General features: G+C 47.4%; 1 protein-coding gene across 14 annotated transcripts in view; it reads left to right on the forward strand.

The window, feature by feature from the left end:
* NIPBL (NIPBL cohesin loading factor) overlaps positions 1-21917 on the forward strand; it is a 1942504-nt gene extending 1920587 nt beyond the window's left edge. For 13 of the 14 annotated variants that reach the window (XM_078674965.1, XM_078674957.1, XM_078674966.1 and 10 more), the window contains one exon: positions 20688-21917. In XM_078674965.1, the coding sequence (XP_078531091.1) occupies positions 20688-21050 (363 nt within the window). In that variant the 3' untranslated portion in view covers positions 21051-21917. Of the gene's footprint in view, positions 1-20376; positions 20439-20687 lie in introns of all 14 variants that reach the window. The other variant, XM_078674963.1, reaches the window with a different exon arrangement.
* Positions 21918-22920: the final 1003 nt, after the last annotated feature.

Consider the following 22920-nt stretch of genomic DNA (forward strand, 5'->3'; position numbering starts at 1 on the left):
GCTGCTTCTTCTTTAAAGCTTGCCTCTTGAGCCTATGCCTGTGTGGCTTTCTACAGGAGGGAGAGGCCTCCTCCTTCAAGAGGAGGCCCTTATTGTATCCGTTCCTGTGAGTCGTTTGCACGTCTCCTCAGGAGGGCAGGAAAGTTGTCTCAGAAAGAGAACCCTGTGTGCAACCAGTATGGGCAAAGGCGAGTAAAGACAATAAAGGGGCAACTTTACTAAAGCTGCACACTGCAACTTGGTGCAATAATTTCGGCCTGAGAATCAAGTCTGGCTCAATGTAACTAGTTGTTTGATACCTTGGATGACCCACTTTGGTTCCACCATTCCAGAGTTACCACGGCTAAGGGATCAGCATGTAACTTGGCACTCGTTAATTAAGCAGCCACGTTTTTTGACAATAAAAATGATAGTGCTGCATTTTTACTATCGGAACATGTAAAAAATGTTGTTCTGCCTGTGAGATATGTTGCACCCTGCCTTAGAATTCAATAGGCCTGCCACAGTGGTGTCTTACATATACACAGGGGGGTGGAAGAGGGTTGTGGTCTGACCATTACTTTAAATGGCAAAGGTGGGCACAGTTAAAACTGCTCTTCCAGCCTGCAACTGGTGGGCTGGGAGTCTCGTTTTACTTGTGACCCACCCATGGTAGCCCAGCCCATGCTACAATCCCTGGGGAGGGGACGCTAACTTACATGCCCAGGTTACCATTTACTAGGGACTTGTAAGTTATGTCAGCCAAGTAGGTAAAAGCCAGTTCAACATATCAGTTTAAAAGGCTAAGGGCACAGGCACGGAGGTGTAGTTGGAAATCCTCAGTGTACTCTGAGTCAAAAAACCGTTCAGATCAGTCGAAACATTTGAGGGTGGCCATACAAATGGAGGCATTTCCTTACATACACCAATCTATTTTTCATAGAGTTTGTACTCTGCCATAGCGCGAAAACAGGAAGTCTGATTTGAATGACATTTGACAGGCATATACTTTATGGTGTGTAGATTATCTTTTTTTATAGTAGAGGCGAGTAGGATAAGTGTTTTGAAAGGTTTAGGGTTGTAAAACTTAGCGATATCTCGGGGCACAGTATTTCGCTGTAATTGCCAATGACAAGTATATGATTGGCTGCCTTCACTAAAGTAACAAGCATTTGCAATGCAATAGGTCTTGCAGTTGTGAAAGTTTGAGCTATTGGCATTGTAAATGGCAATGCCTTGTCTTTACGTGTCGGTTTTTAAAACATAAATAAAAGGCATGTCATGTACAATGCCAATAGCTTAAACTCTCCCAAATGTGGAACTATTGAATTGCAAATGCTCGTTTTTAAAAAGGCACAGAAGGGAGGCACAGGAAGAGACAGGTTACTTAGAGACACAACAAGAGTCATCTGGGCACAGCAGTGGTGTAACAAAAGCGGAGGTGGCCCACCTGCAAGGTACACAGAGGGGCCCCCACTCCGGACTTAACCCGGAGCTCTAAGGCCTTAGTACTGTGTTGAGGGGGCCCTTTCAGTTCAGGCCCACTCTCACCCTCGCGCACCACGGGGGATGCGGGGGCCTGTGTTACGCCCCTGGGGCACAGTGGTGCATGCCTGTATTTGCGGTAGCACATAAAATCCAGAGTTCCAGACCTACTGCCTATGCCAATCAGTGCTCCCTGGTGAAATGAGTTTCTTTTCCGAGAAATGAAGGCGTCCTCCCACTGAAAGCACCGAAGGTCTGCTGAGAAGTGCTCTTATGCTGAAAGCATTGCAGGTCTCCTGAGAAGTGCAGTTACACTCCAACAGAAAGCATGGTAGGGCTGCTGAGAAGTGCCAGTACCCTCCCACTGCAAACATTGCAAGTCTGATTAGAATTGCAGTTACCAACCCACTGAGAGAATTGCAGGTTTGCTGTGAAGTGCAGGTACTTCCCACTGAGCGTATTGTAGGCCTGCTGAGGAGTGCAGTTACTCTTTCACTGAGTATTGTAGGTCTGGTCTACTCTCCGGCTTATTGCATCCTCTGTAGGTTTTCTGAGATGTACCATAACTTCCCTTCTACTGAAGTAGTTCTCTCCTTGCAGAAGAGAGTAGATATGCTTCCCGTCTTATTGTTGCACCCTAAAGGAAGGCACCAGTACTGTCTCTTGCAACAAAAAGACTAGCTGAGGACTGACTGTGCGACTCATCCACAGCACTGAGTCTCCCGGGAGTCTCCAGCACCCCCTATAAGCCATAGGGTTGAAACCTGTGCATAGCTTTCTAACATTTAAATGAAAACAATTATAAAAAAACTATTTGCACCAGAAACACTGCGCACCAAGAAGCCCGAAATGAATGTGACAGTGATGACTGCGTTACATAATGTTACATAACACCATGACGTTGCATTTTATATAGCGCTTACTACATCACTCTGGCCAATATAACGCGTCATCTCTTAAAATCAGGCAAAACAATGCGCAGAAAGAATCCAGTGCTTAACATCACATGAGGAATGCAGCTATTAAGCCCCTGTATGGAGAGAGTGGAGTGCTGCATAAATTCCCTATAGCATATCATACATATTAGCCAATTTTTTTTGTTTAAATATGTTTTGGTCATAAGCGTACCGTGAAACACCGGGTGAAATTAAGCCCGTGTATGGAGAGCGCAGCGTGTTGCACAACTGCCCTATAGCATACCGCGAGTACCTTCTGTTGATTAACTGCGAGAGGGAAGTTTCAGGCATTCTTCGAGTTGATGTTTGTGCTCAGGACAACATTATCTTTACTGCTGTTGTAAAACATGGCACATGGCTCTGCCGTGTATGAATATTTAATAAAGTTGGACAAAAACAGTGACCAAAAAGGTTCTTTGGGGACTCCTTTTAAAAAGCTGGGTGGAAATCAATTATTAACAGGATACTAGTTTAACCTAGGGCGGCAGCGCCTGGAAAGGTCATAAATTCCATTAGCAGATAGCCAAAAGCGAAGTGAAAAGACCAACAAGGAATGCAGCTATTAAACCTCTGTATGGAGAGAGTGAGGCGCTGCACAAATTAAATGCCCAATAGCATACCATATATATTCGCCACATTTTTTTTGATGTTTTAATATGTTTTGGTCATGAAAAAACCGGCAAACAGAGGATCAAATTAAGCCCCCGTATGGAGAGAGCTGGCAAGCATAACTTGGTAGTGAGAGGGAAACTACGTGAAGGCGTTGGTGGGATCATGCATTGGGGAGAATCCGCATGCCAAAACCCTCTTGGTAGGATTGCTGGTTAGCCTCTATATGTCTCGACAGCAATGCTGCGCATTGGCACCACGAGACCTAAAAAGCAGCCTCGTTGTTTTTAGCATACTTTGTCTGTGTTCCTGGTTAGGGCCTTAGATAAAGGTTAGTATTAGATTTAAAAATGTTCCCTACCTGCTACCACTTTATTAAAGTGGTAATAGGTAGAAAACATTATTCAATTTTTTTATATATTTCTGAAAAAGGTCACAGAGTACTGCAGTACCACCTAGAGAATGCTGCAGTACCTTAAAAAAAATGAGTATGTAAAAAGTCAGACACACTGTACTACACTATATTTCACAAATATAGTATACTATAGTGTATGTTCAATTTTTTTACATTGTATTTTTTTTAATAATTTAACGCAGTACCGCTGTACTACATAGAAAGTGCTTCATTACTTGTTGAAATTGTGGGGTAAAATGAAGAAAAAAAACAGATTACACTGTACAACACTGTATTTCACTGATATAGTGTATTAGTGTATTTTTTACTTGCTTTTTTTTATTTTCTTGTAACTATTGCTGTATCTGTAGGTGCGTACACTTTTAAAAAAATATATAGAAAAATATTAATAAGTTCCCTACATATACTGCTTTAATAAAGTAGTTATAAGTAGGGAACAAAGGTAAAACCCACTGTTAACCTATGTGTAATGCCCTAACACAATACACAGCCGGTGAAAACTACATGGTTGCCTTTTACTTTTGTAAATGCACCCATTAGCAAATGATATACTGCCTTAAGATCAGCCTGTACCGCAGTACACCACAGCTCAATATACAACAGTTTTGTTATAACTTAAATAGTAGCGAATACCAAAGATACCCTCTCCACTCCATAATATATATGCAGCCAAATTTCATCTACATCCGTTCAGCCACTGTCACACGAAGTCTCTTTAAACTACACTCTAGTACACCACGTTCCACTAATCTGTACACCACTATGCTAATTTACTCAGTGCTATACTACTCTATGCCACTCCACTCTACTGTACAGCCCTTCTCACTAGGCCACTCCATTGTACTCTGTGCTATTCCACTCAACGCCACTTAACTGTACACCGCTACACTGTATGCTCTTCCACTCTGTCCCACTCCACGCCACTTAACTCTAAGCCACTTTACATCCCTGGAATTTGCGATGTTCTACTCTATGCCACTTCACTCTACACCACACAACTGTATACCACTCTACTGTACTCCGTTCAACCGTATGCCACTCCACTATTCCACTCTGTACTACCCCGTTCTATGATATTTCATTGTACGCCACTCCATGCTATTCTACTCTACACCACTCCAATTTACGCCACTCCACCCAACTCCAGGCCACTCATTTCCATTGAATACAACTTCATGCTTTTCCACTGTATACCACAACACTGTACACTGTTCAACTCTACCCCACTCCATGACAATCTACTTCACTCCATTCTACACAACTACTCTCTATTCCACTCTACAGCACTCCAGTGTATGCTGTTCCACGCTATGCCACTCAACTATGCCACGCCACTTGACTTTACTCCACTCCAATATACTGTCACACCACTTTACGCCCATGCACTCTACGCAATTCCACTCTACGCCACTTCACTCTATGCCACACAACTGTACGCCACTCCACCTTCTGCTATTTCACTATGCCACTCCACTCTAGACCACTCTGATATTCCACTCAGCCACTTAATTTTACGCTGCTCCACTCTGCTGTTTCACTGTATATCGCTCCACACTATGATATTTCACTGGACGCCATTCCACTCTGAGCCACTTCTTGCCACTCTACTCCACTGTGCGACACTGTACTCTATAGCACTCCACTTACCTGCAGGACGCCCATTTCCTTATACCTGTCCTACAGGCCCATCAACGCTACCTTCGGTTCATGGTGGAGCAGGAGCATTTTCAGTTTGCTGTGCTCCCCCTTCGTTCTCACAAGTTTTTTTTTTTAAGAGGTTTATATAGCGCAACTTGACCCGAATCGGGGATCGGAGCGCATTACATAGCGCCTGTTTCATGAGGACACATTCATTTTTGTTAGGCATGGGTAGATTGTGATTTCCCCAGGATTACAGGATGTTCAGCGTCATTGCCGAGACTCGAACCCAGTTCACCAGATTCGCGGTCGACCGCCCTAGCCATTAGGCCAACTCCTCTCTCCAACTCCACTCCTCCCTTGGAGTATTGGCTTGTTACAGGTATCTGTTCACAAAAGCGTTTTCCCCTTTGTGTTTGGTACGCTTTTAGTTTTGTACCTCCATCAGTTCCATTAATCACTCCGAGCCCGTCTCCACACCCCCACCTCCCACTGTTGCTGCTTGACTGGGCTATCACACAAGCTGAATGTCTTTTAGGGGGCTTCTTTGCTGTGCTGTCCCCACCCACTACTACCCGCCCGTCACTGCTTGTTTATCTTGGTTTCCCATCCTACTTTACATTAAGAACCCACCCTCAGAGCACAAATGCAGCGTTTCCGTTCCGTTGTGGGGAGCGGGGAAGGGTTTGGACATATGAGGGGCACATATACATAATACTGCAACTAGTGTGACATCCAACGCACAATGTTTCCGGACACAAGAGACAATGTCTGCAGAGCAGATTCTGTCCCTGGTGAGTGAGCGCTGGTGCCCCGGGGACAGGCCGCAGTGGTGCAGGCCGGGTGCTGGGGTAGCATCTGCTCTGCAATGTACCCTCATGTATGTTTCTTTCAGGTTGTCAGTGTTTGCACACTATCCATGCTGCCTTGTCCCTGCTTGGTGTTGTATTAGCTTATGCTGCAAGTAACGAGGATCTCTGACACAAGCAGTAAACCACTGACCTATTTACATTATGTGCACTTTGTGATCTGTATGGAACATGTTCTTTGCAGCAGGCACATTAACCCTCTGTGCTACCTTTACATGAGTCAAAACTTCTACCAGACAAAACTCTGATCTCTCTCTCTCGCGCTCTCTCTCTTGCGCTCTTTCTCTCTCTCTGTCTGTTGGAAGAACATTAATCATAAGTAATCATGACATTTTTATTGTTTTCAAAAATTGCTGGAAACCAGGAAGGAGGCAGCAAGTGTTTTTAAAACCATAATATACTAGCAAACACAACGCCCTCATCCAAAAGCCAGCATCAGCTACTGGTCGAATCTCCCTAGAGCCGGCCCTTCTCAAGGGTCTTGTGACCCCAGTGACAGTCACTCTTGCTCTAGGGTGTGCTGCTTCATAGACCTGCCCACAAGACTGGAGGTGAACTTCAGTACAGATTGTGGTGGACAGGGATCGAGGTTAACCTACACTTTCGACCGCTAGGGTCCACCTGCTGGTGCTAAGACACCAGGGCTTCTAAAGTCTTGCGGGACCTTCTAAGGTCTAGCTCCCTCAGGAGAGTGGTGTCCGGGAGTGGTCATGAAGGCTGAACCTGGTTCCCCAGTCCCAAATTTGGCAGCTCTGACCATAGTGGCACATCCTCCCCCCACCACTGAGAGAAACTCGCTCTGCCTTTAACGACAAACCATGTATGGCCAGCTATAAAGACCTGGATGCCACTCGATTCAAATTATGCACTAGACGAGCGCAATATACTGCTTAAAAAAACATGTACCAACATCCTGGAAAAAGGAGAAGTAAAGCATGTGAAATGTAGGCAGGAACAACATGGTTACTTTAACGCTTTTACACTCACTATTCAGAAATCAGTGAGTGCTTTTGCCTGAAAACTTGACATGACTATGGGGCCCGGAAGGGACCAATTTCAGTGTCCATTGCTTAAATCCTTACAAAATTTAAGCAGTAAGGTTTTTAAAAAAAAACATACCCACGAACACAGAGGCGTGGTACACATTTTGTTTACCAATCCACCCATCAGTCAGGCATGGCAGTACCTCCAGGATTGGTGCACTTCCCTACCCAGGGAAAACAATGCTGTTCAAAGAAAGACAAGAAAACAAAAGTAGCGCTTCACTGGCGCAAACTGTAAAGTGAGGCTAATGTGTTAGAGTGTGAATAAACGCTCTTGATGTTCCCCGCCGCTCGTGCACAACCGACTTGGAACAGAGCCAGTGCAGACACTTACCCACTCATTAAAGTACACACAAATGGCACGCCCATATGTACTCGGCTTCCTGCTCCTCCTCTGTTGCTTGTTTCCTCTGCATTAGGGTTTAGTTTAGCCCTTCATTTGAAAGACATCTCCTTCACCTTCCCTAGTTTTCTTATCACGTTTTTCCTTTGCACCCGCCTGCACTCGCTACCGGGTCCTTGCTGGCATATTTACATTTTCATTGACGGTGTGTTTTTCGCCGGTTCTTCTTTATGGTCCTTTTATCCGTTTTAGGCAAACACGCAGTCCCTGGCAACTGAGAAGAAATGACCGTGCCGGTCCATTTGCTCACACTGAGCAGTCCGACCACCAACCTCTTACCTGACTTAGCAGGCAGACTCTTCGTAAAGCACCTTTAATGTGCTTCCAATTTGGTTCACGATAAACGGAGAGCTGCGCAGCGGACACTCAACCCACTAATCTGCTGTAGACACTCTTGCTAATTGTTCTTCAACCGGTGATGTGCGCCTGTCTAAATGTATAGTTATGCATGTTTTTTCTCTTTTTATTCGTTTTTTGAAGCAGCAATTGATTGCGTTATTTATTTGTAAGTTTAATTAATGGAACAATGAACACATGAGGCTTCCTACTGTACCCTCAGTCTGTGCTTTAACAATAGCACACGGACTATCGCAGCATGCGCTCAACCCATTTAGCTAGTTTAGTGCTCATACTTTTCGTAAAACATCTTTTACCTGCTCGCACTTTGGTTCATTCTGTCTCGTCTAGATATATTTTGGATCGGAGCAAACATAATCTATATTATTATTCAGAATCAGCCTTTCATTCTTTTCAAAGTGATAAACTGTGCCAGATTATATTATACGAGAGGAATATTAACCCGTTATGTGCGAGAAACAGTAGCTTTTTGGGCGCCCCTGACACAAAACATGTTTTCACATCTGCAGGGGAATTTCGCCTTTTGCAACTGGCTATTACTTCATGCCTCTACGCAAGTCATCCACACGTGAACGGTGTCACAACTTTACTTACTGCAATGGGTCCATAAACAAAGCTGGGCTTACCAGGTCTAGTTGCCCTGCGGTGTGGCCATTCCAACACCCTGCATCTCTAACCCATCTCTATGGAAACATGGGTGCTTTTTTTCTGCTGGGAAAGCTATTGTGTATGCTTAACTGCCAGCGCAAAGACGGTGTCTGCACTGTGAAGGTCTTTGTTCCGAGTCAAGGGGCAAAATTACTTGTTGGGGGACTGCTACTTTCCGTTTTCTAAAATCACCTCCTCCCCCAACCCAAAACGAGCATTGGTAAAACGGTATGCCAGTACAATTGTTTTGGGGACATTTCCAAATTCCTTTTATGTATGGTCTACAATGTCAGCCTTTTTCGTGGAGCTTTGCAGCATCGTCAAATTAATTTAAGAAAAAAAATTGTTACCGACGCGACGGCTGCTTGCAGTTGCGTCATTCTACTCGTGTGCGCATACATGATGTATGCCCGAATATGCGTCAGAAAACATGCATGTGCCAGCAGAATGCATAGGCTTCAGCTGTAATTTTTTGTTTACATAGCCAAGATCGTATTGAGATATTAAATATGTAAAGCTCTGCCACCACAGAATTATCTGGCAGCAAAGAGGCTACACAAGCTGGTGGCTAGCGGGACTCAGCGCCATATTGATCATTGTCCACACATTCAATCTACATACATCTGCTTACAAATATAAAACCGATATGTATCTATTTGTTCGAGGCATGTGAGCTGTAGATCACATGCTTTGTATAAGCCTGGCATCTAGTGTTGGGTCCGGATGTTTGCACGTTGTTTTTCTTCTAAGAAGTATTTTCCAGTCACAAGGTAGGTGACTCCTCCTTTCGGTGATAGTGCGCATGGGCATCGACTCCATTGTTAGATAGTTTTTTTCCGCCATCGGTTTCAGACATGACTCGCTGCGCTCCGGTTCAACACAGTTTCTTGGGTTCCCCTCCGCGTGCAATCCACTACCCTTGACAGTATTGTTTCTCGATCTTGTTTCCCATTCTCTGTCTATCGTTTCCATTCAATCCGATTGGAAGATTTGTGGAGGGTTATTGGGCCTGCCCTCGTCTGACCTGCATGCAGTTGATGGAACGGACTCCATTTTAAATTCTGTCCTCTGTGTCGCGCTAAGTTTCAGCGCACCGACTTGCACAAAGTCAGCAACTTGTGTGTATCCCCGGAATATGATGAACAAGACTGCGATGCGTGCCGATCATTTCGATCCAAGAATACACTAATTCATCAGGCTCAACGTCACGAACTGCATCAACATAGCGGCTCCACACAGACATTTTCAGGGGAAGATTTCAACCAGGAAGAATTCCACGCACAAGGAGCCGAAGTAAAGGAGGAACACATCTCCGTATCCGAAGTGGACTCCCAACATGGATAAGCAAGTAACAATGGGTGAGCGTACAGTGACTACTGACTCTCCCCTGCTCCAATACTTACCAAAGAAAAAGGATCCGATCCTTTCTCTGCCCTCGGGCCAAGATTGACACCGAGAAAAGGTTTCCAACGCTCCACCCTCCGGCTTGGCTCCGAAACATACAGCAAAGCCTTCTGGCTCAGGATCGAGTCGGCCCCGTTTGGGCACCGATCCGAAATCTTCAACATCAAAATTCAAGCATGTACTAGTGACCATCCCTTCAGCACCGAAAATAAAATCTTCGGAGCCAAAACCTCAGACAATTCCAGCACCAAAAACCAAACCTCCTCCTCTTCCATCCAAAGAGCCTCGTTTTGATGTTCCAACTTCTAACACGGACCTAAAACAAAAGGAACTGGCCATCAATCCAGACACTGGAAATATTCATGTGAAATTACCAACTAAAGGGAAACCAGAATTACTAGCGGAATGCCACATTCTACTTACAAGAAAGAATTTTGGTACTATTCCTTCTCATCCTCCTATTACACCTCCTTCACCCATTGACACAAATGTATTGATTACACCCACAAATTCTCCACAACCACAGTCACCTGATCACCAAGATGATGAGGATGGTGATATACCTGATCCATGGGAGTATTACAATACAGATCCTAAAACTTATAACAAACCGGATCTATATCCTTCCAAACACTCCCCACCAGATGACAATCTAGGATACATAGAGCTACTCAATAGGGCTGTTTGGTATCGTGGGGTACAACTTCATAATGAGGCCCTTGAAGAGGATTTTCTCTTTGAGACTTTAAGTTCCTCTCAAAGAGCAACACAAACACTACCTAAGCTCAAGGGAATGCTTAAACACCCAGACTTAGATTGCTAGAGACCCTGTGCGTGCAAGGATTGCACACTCAGAGTAGACTAGAAGTATAAGGCGGCACCCACTGACCCTATCTACATCAAGGGCCAAGTTCCATTAGACTCCATGTTAGTCTCTAACACTCGTAAAAGAGCAAACTCACAGACCGCAGGAGATGCCCCTCCTCCTGATAAGAAGTCCAAACTCCTAGATGCCTCTGGTGAAAGAGTAGCTTGCGCAAGCAGCCAATCACTGGCGAATTGCAAATACCCAAGCTCTTTTAGCTCGCTATATCTGAAAGAAACAGGTTAGTATTAGATTCCTTACCTTAGAATATCCCCAGGCGTCAGTCTGGATCCGGAAACTTTTGCGTAGCAGTACCCCTGCGCGTCGGTAGGCGTCGTCTGCAGGCGTCCCCTGCGGCTCCGCGTCGTCGGCGTCGTGCGCCGTGATGACGTCGCTGGAGTATATAGACGCCGCCTCCGCGCGCTGACGTCAGTTCTTCTTTTTTCCGCGCCAGTTAGCGCAGATCCGAAGAGCAGTACTCCGGTCTTTTGACCAAGTTTTTTGTTAACTGATTGATCTTTACGGTGCCGGTAGGATGCCCGGTTTCAAGAGTTGTGACGAGTGCGACCGCCTGATGTCGGTCACCGACCACCATCGACTCTGCCTCCGGTGTCTGGGCGCGGACCACGACGTGGAGTCCTGCGTCGACTGTCGGGCCTTGACTGGAAAAGCTAGGCGGGAGCGGTCCCGCAAGCTTCTCGAGCTCCGGTTGTCGGCCCCGCGTCGAGAGCGGTCCCGGTCCGGTCGGAGGTCGAGGGAGCGGTCGAGGGAACGGTCGCGGAGCCGCCATGGGCGCTCCGGGAGTCGCCACCATTCCTCCGGCTCGTCAGGTAAGCACAAGAAGTCGGGGCGTCGCCATCGCACCCCCGACTCCCCCCGACGCCCGCGTGCTGCGGCCGGGGGCTCGGGTGACCCCACCCCCGCGGTCCCGCATGGGTCGCCGACGCCGTCTACCCCACACCTGTCGGTCCCTGGGGAAGGCGCGTCGCGTGAGGAGATCGAGGCCTTCCTCATTGCTATGAGGGCGAGGTCTTCTCCGGCGGGGCCTTCGGCGCCTGCGGGCCCGTCGGTCCCGTCTGGGGGCCCGAGCGGTTCGGGTGCTCCTGCCCCGGCGCCGCCGGTGGCTCCGGCCCCGGCGCCGCTGGTTCCCTCTGGTTCGTCGCCGGCTGGTCTCCCGGCCTCTCCGGCGTCGGTTCCTGTGGGCCAACCCGTGGTACCGCCCCCGCGTGGTGCAGCGACTCCGCCGTCGGCTCCGGCCGGCGTCGGGTCCCCGGCACCGACGCCGCGCGGCGCCACCCCCCTTTCCTCCCCGACTCCGGACTCGGAGCCGGACCGGCGTCGGCCGACGCCGGACCCGACGCCGATGGGGCCCGTTGACCCCGATGTCTATATCGTCGACCCAGACTATGGGTATGACGAGGAGGAGTATGGAGAGGGTTGGGAGGGGTCTGAGGACCCTCTATCCCGTGCCTGCCAGTACGATGTGGACTGGGTAGGTGATCTGGGTGATGCCAGTGGCCTGGACGAGTCACCCAACCCTGGGTTTGTCTCTCCGTCCCCTGTGGCGTCCGAGGCGGGTGCTGCCTATTCGGTGGTCCTGATGAGGGCTGCCAAGGCCTTACACCTTGAGCTCCCCGTCGCGAAGGTCAAACCGAATATTCTGACGGAAGTTTTTAAACCGCAGTCATGCCCCCAGGAGCCTCTGCTGCCGTTTAATGAGGCCCTGACGGATGTCCTTCTGGGCACCTGGTCCAGGCCCGCTTCTGGTGCGCCGGTTGACCGGAACGTTGCCAGGCGTCACCGTCCCTGCTCGGACGACCCTGCCTTCCTGTCCACCCATCCCTCCCCGGAGAGTCTGGTGATCCAGGCCTCCACTTCACAGTCCGCATTTCCGTCGGCTCCGCCCGACCGGGAATCAAAGAGGTACGACCAATTTGGAAAAAAAGTGTTTTCCTCTTTGAGCGCTGGACTGCGGTCTTGTAACACCGCGTGCCTCTTGGGCCGCTACACCCACTCCCTGTGGGATACGGTCGAGGAGTGTTTGCCGCAATGCCCCCAGGAAGTGCGGGACAAGCTCACCCGGGCCTTGGTTGAAGGCCGGGATGCGGCGCGGTACTCGATCCGTTGTGGTCTGGACACCACGGACTCACTGGGACGGGCCATGTCCACTACGGTGGCGATTCGTCGCCATGCCTGGCTGAGATCTGCCAACTTCTCACCAGACGTCCAAAATACACTTATGGACATGCCATTTGATGGCAGTCGCCTATTTGGTGACAAAGCGGACCACGCGCTGGAGCGCTTCAAGGACTCCAGGGTCACGGCCAAGTCCTTGGGTCTCTCGACCCAGCGCCAGCAGACGGGTTCGTTTCGGCCCTTTCGTGGCCAAGGGAGGGGAGGTCCCACACGTGCTGCCAGCCACGCGGCGCAGAGCGCTCCCCAGCGCGGTGGCGCCCGTGGTTTCCGCCGTGGTGGCGGTAGAGGCCAGCGTCGTGGTCAGTCCACGCCTCCCTCCGCTGCGGCATCCAAGCCTTCCTAGTCCGAGCTTTCGGGCTCACGTGACGCCAGTGGGTGGCAGGGTTCGCCATCACCACTCCCGCTGGCGCGCGATAACATCGGACAGGTGGGTGCTGCAGCTTGTCCGAAGGGGCTATGCCCTCCCCTTCGAGTCCACTCCTCCAGCCATGCCACCGCAGAACCACCGTGTGTCGGGGGACCACTTGACACTTCTGCAGGAGGAAGTTACGGCCCTCTTGGCCAAGGGGGCCATCGAGCGCGTTCCTGGGCCAGAAGTAGGGTGTGGTTGCTACTCCCACTACTTTCTGGTACCCAAGAAGGACAAGGGAGGCCTGCGTCCTATCTTGGATCTACGGAACGTCAACGGCTTCCTCCGGAAGGAGAAGTTCAAGATGTTGACTTTGGCTCAGGTCTTGGCTGCTCTAGACCCACAAGACTGGATGGTAGCGTTGGACTTGCAGGATGCGTACTTTCACATCCCCGTCCTGCCGGCCCACCGGCGTTACCTGCGGTTCACGGTAGGCCACGAGCACTTTCAGTTTATCGTGCTCCCATTCGGCCTTACCAGCGCCCCACGGGTGTTCACGAAAGTGATGGCGGTGGTCGCAGCTCATCTGCGCCGGTTAGGGGTTTCAGTCTTCCCCTACCTCGACGACTGGCTGTTGAAGGCGGGCTCGCCCCAGACAGTCGTCCACCACCTTCAGATGACGGCAGACCTCCTGCACGAGCTGGGGTTTTCCATCAATGTGCCGAAATCACACCTGTGTCCCTCTCAAAAGCTCCTTTTCATCGGAGCGGTTCTCGACTCGGCGCAGTTTCGGGTTTATCCTCCGGAACGGCGGGTCCGGGATATTCAGGCTCTGATTCCCATCTTTCAGCCGTTATCCCGGGTTTCGGTCAGGTTGACGCTGCGGCTTCTGGGGCTGATGGCCTCCTGCATCCTTCTGGTGCATCACGCCAGATGGCGGATGCGGGCTCTGCAGTGGGACCTGAAGTTTCAGTGGGCCCAGCATCAGGGCAACCTATCCGACCATGTCCTGATCTCGGAGGGCACTGCGAGACAGTTGCAGTGGTGGCTTACGGACCGCGATTGGGTCAGGGGCAGATCCCTCTCCCTTCCCCAACCGGAGCACGTGGTTGTGACGGACGCGTCCCTCCAAGGCTGGGGTGGCCACTTGGGAGAGGCGGAGATCAGAGGCCTCTGGTCTCCGGCGGAGTCCCGGCTCCATATCAACATGTTGGAGCTGCGGGCGATTCGCCTAGCACTGAAGGCATTCCTCCCCTTTGTCAACGGGAGTGTAGTGCAGGTGTTCACGGACAACACCACCGCCATGTGGTACTGCAACAAACAGGGCGGTGTGGGGTCGTGGACCCTTTGCCAAGAGGCTCTGCGCCTCTGGCAATGGCTGGAACGTCAGGGCGTGACTCTGACGGTTCAACACCTGGCAGGTTCTCTGAACGCCAGGGCGGACGAACTCAGCCGTCGGTGCTCGGTGGATCACGAATGGCGTCTGAACTCGGATGTGGCGAGAGGCCTCTTTCAGCAATGGGGAGAGCCTTGGTTAGATCTATTCGCCACAGAAGAGAACGCGCAATGTCATCAGTTCTGCGCGTTGGAGTTTCCAAGACGGCACTCGCTCGGCGACGCCTTTCGGCGCGAGTGGAGTTGCGGTCTGTTGTACGCCTTTCCGCCTATACCACTTCTGCCCAGAGTGCTGAAGAAGATCAGGCGCGACCGGGCCCAAGTTATCCTTGTGGCTCCGGACTGGGCTCGAAGATACTGGTATCCCGAGCTACTCAGCATGACAGTCGGTCCCTCGATCCGCCTGCCCCTTCAGGAGGACCTTCTGTCGCAGCAGCAGGGGACGGTCCTCCACCCGAACCTGTCCAGTCTCCACCTCCATGCGTGGAGATTGAGCGGCGACAGTTGAGGCCATTTGACTTGCCTCCTGAAGTCTGTGATGTCATTCTGGCAGCCAGGCGTCCCTCCACAAAGTCGGTATACGCCTGCCGGTGGAACAGATTTGTGGCATGGTGCACAGCGAAGGCTGTGGATCCCCTTTCTGCCCCTCTGTCTGAGGTTCTCCTCTTCCTCCTTTCCCTTGCCCAGCAGGGCTCTGCTCTGGGCACTATCAAGGGCTATCTTTCTGCCCTTTCCGCCTTCTTGAGGCTACCTGATCAGCCATCTTTGTTCAAGTCCCCTATTGTGTTGAGATTCTTGAAGGGCATCACGCACATGTATCCTCCAACTCCGTTCGTGATGCCTCAGTGGGACTTGAACCTGGTTTTGACTTTCCTGATGTGCGCTCCCTTTGAGCCCCTTCATTCCTGTCCTCTCCGTCTTCTCACCTTAAAGACGGCCTTCCTGGTAGCCATCACCTCTGCCAGGAGAGTGAGTGAGCTCCAGGCTCTTTCTATTCAACCTCCTTTCTTGTCTGTTCATCCTGATAAGGTGGTTCTTCGGACTAGACCTTCTTTCCTGCCCAAGGTAGTCTCTGCTTTTCACATTGGGCAGTCCATCACCTTGCCCTCTTTCTTCCCGCCTCCGCATCCTTCAAAGGATGAAGAGCGGCTCCATCGTCTGGACCCAAAACGTGCGCTTTCATTCTATATGGATCGCACACGCCAGTTCCGGGTGGATGACCAACTGTTTGTTGGCTACGTGGGTGAGAAGAAGGGAAGGGCGGTACAGAAACGGACCATCTCTCGGTGGGTCGTCCTGTGCATCAAAGCATGCTACTCTTTGGCTCGGAAGGAGCCTCCTGTTGGGCTGAGGGCCCATTCCACTCGGGCCACGGCGGCTACTACTGCCCTGGGCCGGGGAGTCCCTTTGCAGGACATTTGCCAGGCGGCCACGTGGGCCTCGCTGCACACCTTTGCGAGGCACTACTGCCTGGACAGTCAAGTCCGGAGGGATGGCTTCTTTGGCCGTTCGGTCCTCCAGGACTTTCTGGTGTAGGTTGTATTGGTTCGCAGACCCACCACCGGGGTTGGTATTGCTGGGGTATCTATCCTAAGGTAAGGAATCTAATACTAACCTGTTTCTTTCAGATGAACAAGTTACTTACCTTCGGTAACAATATATCTGTAAGAAACAGTAGTTAGTATTAGATTCCTTACCGCCCCGCCCATCCTCCCCGTTCTGCGAACTGATACCTAGGGTTAAGGACATCCCTTTCAGGGCCCTAGTTTCAAATGGCACCAGTGTTGGTTCTCACATGGCTCTGCGTGTTCTGGCGCGGAAAAGCTGTGTGCAAAGAACTGACGTCAGCGCGCGGAGGCGGCGTCTATATACTCCAGCGACGTCATCACGGCGCACGACGCCGACGACGCGGAGCCGCAGGGGACGCCTGCAGACGACGCCTACCGACGCGCAGGGGTACTGCTACGCAAAAGTTTCCGGATCCAGACTGACGCCTGGGGATATTCTAAGGTAAGGAATCTAATACTAACTACTGTTTCTTACAGATATATCGTTACCGAAGGTAAGTAACTTGTTCGACAGGGCTCATTATGACAAGCTAGAAAATGTAATGCAATTTTTAAAAGATGAACATAGGAATAAAGCTAGTGACCTAATTCAAAAAGGAAAATTAAATTTCAACACATCCATTAGGTGCGCTTTAAACGCAGCAGATACTGCAGCTCGCACCGTGAACACTAGCTGACGCAGACACGCTTGCCTCAGAATTTCTGTGTTTAAACCAGAGGGCTAGGCCTCTATTTTAAAGAGCACCTCTTTGGACCTACAGTAGATACTTCTTTGGAGAAGATGAAGAAAGAGAGTCGCGAAATCCATGGGGCTTTGCAACTTCCTTCCAATCGGGGCTCCTTTCGCTGCTTTTTTTAAGGGGGGGCTCAAAGAACATATAATCAGAAAATCCCTCCTCCTCTTACTAGGGCCATAATCAGTCGCCCTCTTCAAGAGGTTACTTTAGAGGAGGATTTAGAGGTAATAACGGCAAGGGAAGAGGTAGAGTCAACTCTTCACGTACTTCTCCTGCAAACAACCAACAGTGACTTCCTTCCTCTACCCCTGATCATTGCACTCCTGTCAGGGGACGTCTCTCCCAATTTCTACCCGTCTGGATTACAAAAACCTTAGACCGATGGGTTCTACTAGTCATCCAATATGGTTATTGCCTGGAACTTACCACCACTCCCCCAAACATTCCTCCAATATTACACAAAATGTCCCAAGAGCATCTCAACCTTCTCAAACAAGAAGTTCTCTCTTTATTTGAATAAGGAGCCAGTCCCACTACAGTATCATGGGGCCGGGGTATACTCCCAATACTTTCTAATACCCAAAAAGGATGTCTCTCTCAGGCCTATACTAGACCTGAGAGACCTAAATCTGTACATCCAATCAGACCATTTTCACATGGTAACACTCCACCAAATGCTCAAAAAGGGGGTAATGTCCTGTGCACCACTCCTCATGCAACTCGAAGTCCAGTCTTCCTTCTTTTCACACGTAGATTTTATTCTTGCAGTATGATAAAATCTTCAACTGCGATACATGTGACTCTCTTCTGAAACTTTCTAGCCAACATGTGTTTCGTCAGTTTAGCGATGCCTCCGCATCTCTGACTTCTTCAGGGCTCGATTTCAATATCCATTAACAACGTTGCATAGCAAATGTGCCACGTTCCAGGAAGGCAATAAGTAGCTTCATAAAGTGGGTCCAACGTCTCAGGTCTCCAAACCGGTCCTGGAGGGCCGGATCCATGCCAGATTTTGTGCATATCCCCTTTGTGCATATCCCCATTTAGATACATGTAGTTATTTTAAAATTCTGGCATGGATCCAGCCCTCCAGGACCGGTTTGGAGAACCCAGTTTCTTGAGTTCCTCATCTGGAACTAATATTTCAACAGAGAGTGTGGTCTGTTGCCTCGAACACACGTTCTCCTCACCTTCGCGAATCGGCGTTGTGAACATGTTCACAACGCCGATTCGCGTAGGTGAGGAGAACGTGTGAAGTCAGAGATGCGGAGGCATCGCTAAACTGACGAAACACGTGTTGGCTGGAAAGTATCAGAAGAGAGTCGCATGTATCGCAGTTGAAGATTTTATCATACTGCAAGAATAAAATCTACGTGTGAAAAGAAGGAAGACTGGACTTCATTGAGTTACATGAGGAGTGGTGCTCAGGATATTACCCCCTTTTTGTGCATAGGATCGGGTTTCTGGTCCTTATTGTAGGGACAAGAGTGGCAGTCCTTGGGAGCACACTATACTGTTTGTCTTGACTAAATTTGGGATTACTATAGTTTTACTGTGCGCAGGAAAGCCTTGCCTCTGCTCTTTGTTTTTACTCCACCAAATGCTCCCACTCCTTCAGCAAGGCGATTTTCTGTCTACTTTAGATTTAAAGGACGCCTACTTCCATATTCCAATACATCCCGCTCATCGCAAATACCTCAGGTTTGTGTTAGCGCGACAACAACTGAGGTGGCGAAGTGAGTTAAAGAATGGTGCTGGATTCAACCCAGATGGGTGACTGGGGTGAGTTTCTGAAAAGTTTCAGCGCTCCGTCCATCATCTTCTTGTGTTTGCCCAGTGGGACATCATTACCAATTCAAAGTGCTTCCATTCAGAGTTACCACTGCTCCCAGAGTATTCACCAAATGTATGGCAGTAGTTGCAGCTCACCTGCAAAGACAACACATTCATGTCTTCCCATACTTAGACGCCTAGCTTATCAAAGCCAGCTCACAAGGAAACTGTCTCCAACACACTCAAAGAACAGTACAGCTGCTCCAAGCTCTAGCCTGTCTCGAATTTCCCAGTACCGCCTCACCACTCATTGCCAGCTTGGGCATTCATGCAGTTACTGGGAATGATGGCGTCTCGCATCTTAATAGTTCCCTATGCCTGACTTCAAATGCGTCCCCTTCAGGAATGCTTAGCACGTCATTGGAATAAGTCTTATGGTCAGTGCTCAGATCTAGTGTTGGTGACTGGCCACACTCATCGCTCTCTGCAGTGGTGGAATCCACAAAACCTTTACAAGTGGTGGCCCTTCATAGACCCGGTTCCACAGACTGCTAACAGCAGACTCATCGCTCACAGGTCGGGGAGCTCCTCACCAAACTCGCACAGTTCAGGGCATGTGGAGTCAACAGCAAAAGCAGCTCCACATCAATCACCTATAGCTACTAGCAGTATTTCTAGCGCTCAAAGCCTTTCAAGTCCACCTTGTAGGCAAAGCTGTCCTGATACGTACAGACATGTCAAGAACAGATGCATACTGGGTAAGTAGCATTTTTCTTTCACCCAATGAAGAGATCTGTGTGCATTAGCCACAACCCCTCATCTTTCCGAGGTTGTCGATACATTAGGTGACATTGAATTGTGCCCGAAATGTTATGCTAATATTGACTTGTTTACTTTTCCCATTACTTAATCTAACCCAGCTGCCCACCATGTTACATTGGTAAATTAGAAATATCGGATATGTCAGTACGCATACATGCACGTGCTTCCACTACCCCTGTTTACCACACCCACTCCTTTAACAAAGATAATAGGTCTCCCATTCCTTCCTCTGTCTCACACCAGTCTCTCATTCTCCACTCACTATTCCAGAATTTCTCATATTGGTTCTCTTCAGGTCTTTCTGCACAGTTTCTTTACCATAACATTTTTCAGAAATCCAGACCTCAAATGCACTCTCCTCCTCTTCTTTCGGTGTCTTCTGCGTACACAATAGCAGCCTCTTTGTGTCTAAAACCTTCTATTCCTTTTTTTCCTCTTTCTTAAACACTGTTTCTGCCCTTCTGTCTGGAGTTCATTTACCACTTCATACACAAACTACCTAGCCCTCTTAATCTTCTTTCTATCTATTCGATGCAGCTCTTACCACTATCAATTCACCATGCCACATAATTCCACGACGCAAATAAACTACACACCACACAATTCCACAACTAACAATTTAAACCACATAATTCCACTACACACAATATACATCCACACCACTACAAACAAAAAACATGAGTAACAATGTCATTTATGCCAATAGTTATACATTTCACAAATGCAAGACAAATTGCATTGCAAATGCTTGTTGCTAGTGGTGTGAAACATTACAGGAATACCACATCATGTGATACGTAGACAAATACGAATTTTACAGATAAACGTAACTATTAATGCATGCTGTTGTGTTCTTTTTTTATAGAAAGGGTTTAGAGGAAAAAGGCAGTTTAAAAGATAGGAAGTAAGATTTGTCCAAAGAAAAAGGTAATTTTCATTTAGCATTCATCTTCTACTCTCTCCCTTTAATCCTGGCAAGTTTTGTTTGCTGTTATTTATGTACGTGTGTTTAATATTTTGTACTAAAGCAGTGAGGGTGGCAACATGTTTGGCAGTGGTGCATCTGACTAGCAGTGGGTTATTGCCTTTGGGTTGGAAACTCTTAATGTTTAATTGTGTAAAGAAGGACTAGCCCGTTTTTATTAAGTCTTGTAATTGTTTTTCTTCTCTGTTTAGTTGAGAAAATCAAAAAGACTTTCAGACTCTTCGGACTTAGGAGCACAGATGAACGAAACAGTTGAAGCCACGGACGTCATTGCAATTTGCTGTCCAAAGTACAAAGATCGGCCACAGATTGCAAAAGTAGTCAAGAAAACTAGCCATGGCTACAGTATACAGTGGATGGCAGGTTCTTACAGTGGAGTTTGGGCTGAGGCAAAACGGCGTGATGGACGTAAACTGGTGCCTTGGGTAGACACTATTAAAGAATCAGACATTATTTACAAGAAAATTGTTCTGACGAGTGCTAATAAGTTGAGTAACAAAGTTGTTCAGACATTAAGGACTCTATATTCAGCCAAGGATGGAACATCCAGCTAATGAATTTGTAAATACAGCCAAATTGACTGGAAAAGAGAACAGAAAAACTTGAACTTTCAGTTTTCTGATGAAAAGTCATTTGTTTTATGAAGAGTAAGAATGGAACCTGGGACACAGGAAAAAAGAAGGAAATGTTTAGTAAACATTTTTGCGTGGGAGCTTCCTTCGCTGTTGTGCAGCAGAAAATTCTCAGTTCATTTTTACTCCCACTGTATTATAGTTTAACAAATAATGTTTATATCTTGAAAAAATGTTTTAAAATAAACAAGTGAATGTTGGAAATTAGTGTTCTTGGAGTTTAACCTAGCGGCGGATGGCTTTCTTTAGCTTAGCCCTGTTTCAAGGAAAGCATTGTTTTTCCAGGCTGTAAATTGGTGAAATCTCCTGGATATATATATATAATTTATTCTGTTGAAAAAGCATGCAGTATCTTTGACCTATCTGCAGGAGTTTTTGTAAATGTAGATTTTGATGTATTAGGTCACCCTGAGATAATACAAGAAAAGGGATCCCCAGCAAATCTGGTGGAACGAATACTGCAATAAATTTTTTTACTTCTCTTTGTTACTTGTCTGTTTCCATTTGGATTTCTTACTGTACAGATTTGTTTAAAATTCAATGATATTGTTTGTCTTTTTTGTAAATTTTATTATATCCTTTTCAAAACAGGGCATAAAATATTGTTTTTACGATGTGTACAGGCTGACTTCAAATAATTGATATCTTATTTCACCCATTTGAAGGGTGCAAGCAAACCCCAGGGTTTTATTGTATTTTGCAATATGTAGTATTAACTATATATGATTTAGCACTGTGCCAAACACATTTTCAAGAATACATTTTGATATAAAAAGAGACTATAGATTATTCTTTGTATGCTTCAGTTTCTTTCCACATCAATCCAAAGTGATTGTCATTTATTTCGTCAATAGTTCAATTGTGGGATGAGAACAATAGTAGCAGTATCTAGCCGAACACCTGTTTCTCTCTGGGTTACGTTTGCAGAGGTTGGTATTCCATTAAAATCTGTGCCTAAGGTGCAATTGAACATTAAATAGCAATTGTGGCAGTGCACTGCTTAGGTTAACAAGCGAATGAAAGAATGTATCTCAATTGGCGTGTTTTATTAAGATAGATTTTCTACTGTTTCAGTTAATATTTCCACCTGATTCTGTTATTAATATTTATTGTAAAGCATTTTTCCATACTGTGGGTTTGTCATAATTTATTGCTAGACCACGTGAATTTTACAGACGTGGACAAATAGGGAAGACTCTTATACAGCCTGCAATGTCTACTGTACAGCAGTAATTAATATGCAAATGTTTTCTACCGTTTAAGTTTCTATCATTCCATTTTTTATGGATGGCAATGGTACTGTAAAATGTATCTTTGTACAAAGTATTAAAATGAAAAAAAATATACAACCTATCTATAAACATTCTTCCCTATCTGATTTTATTTTCCCCATTAAAGAAATTGTAGTTATAGAATATTTGCTTTAGCTTACGACAGGAAATTTACAAAAGTGAATGTATAGGATTTAAATGAAATTAAACCAATTAATCTTCGTAAGTAAGTGTTCTGCGTGCAGAGGAAGCCTAATATTTTGTGATAGAGGGCAGCGTTACTGAAATTCTTTTTTATGGCCTCTACCTCCAGTCTGACTTCTAAAGTTTTCAAGTAAATGTTCCTGCCATGAAAAAGAATTTATACAGATTAAACCATGGTTGTAATGGTTTAACACCAATGTTGTAGTTCCCAAATATGTATAAGTGGAATGACATTTAAACTGATGACTGTGCTGTGTTTAGCCCCAATGTGGTGTGCAGATACAGGCTGTGTGCCTTATTTGGTGGTGGTGAATTTT

The sequence above is a fragment of the Lissotriton helveticus genome, chromosome 2_1, assembly GCF_964261635.1.
Source record: "Lissotriton helveticus chromosome 2_1, aLisHel1.1, whole genome shotgun sequence".
Lineage (NCBI taxonomy): Eukaryota > Metazoa > Chordata > Amphibia > Caudata > Salamandridae > Lissotriton > Lissotriton helveticus.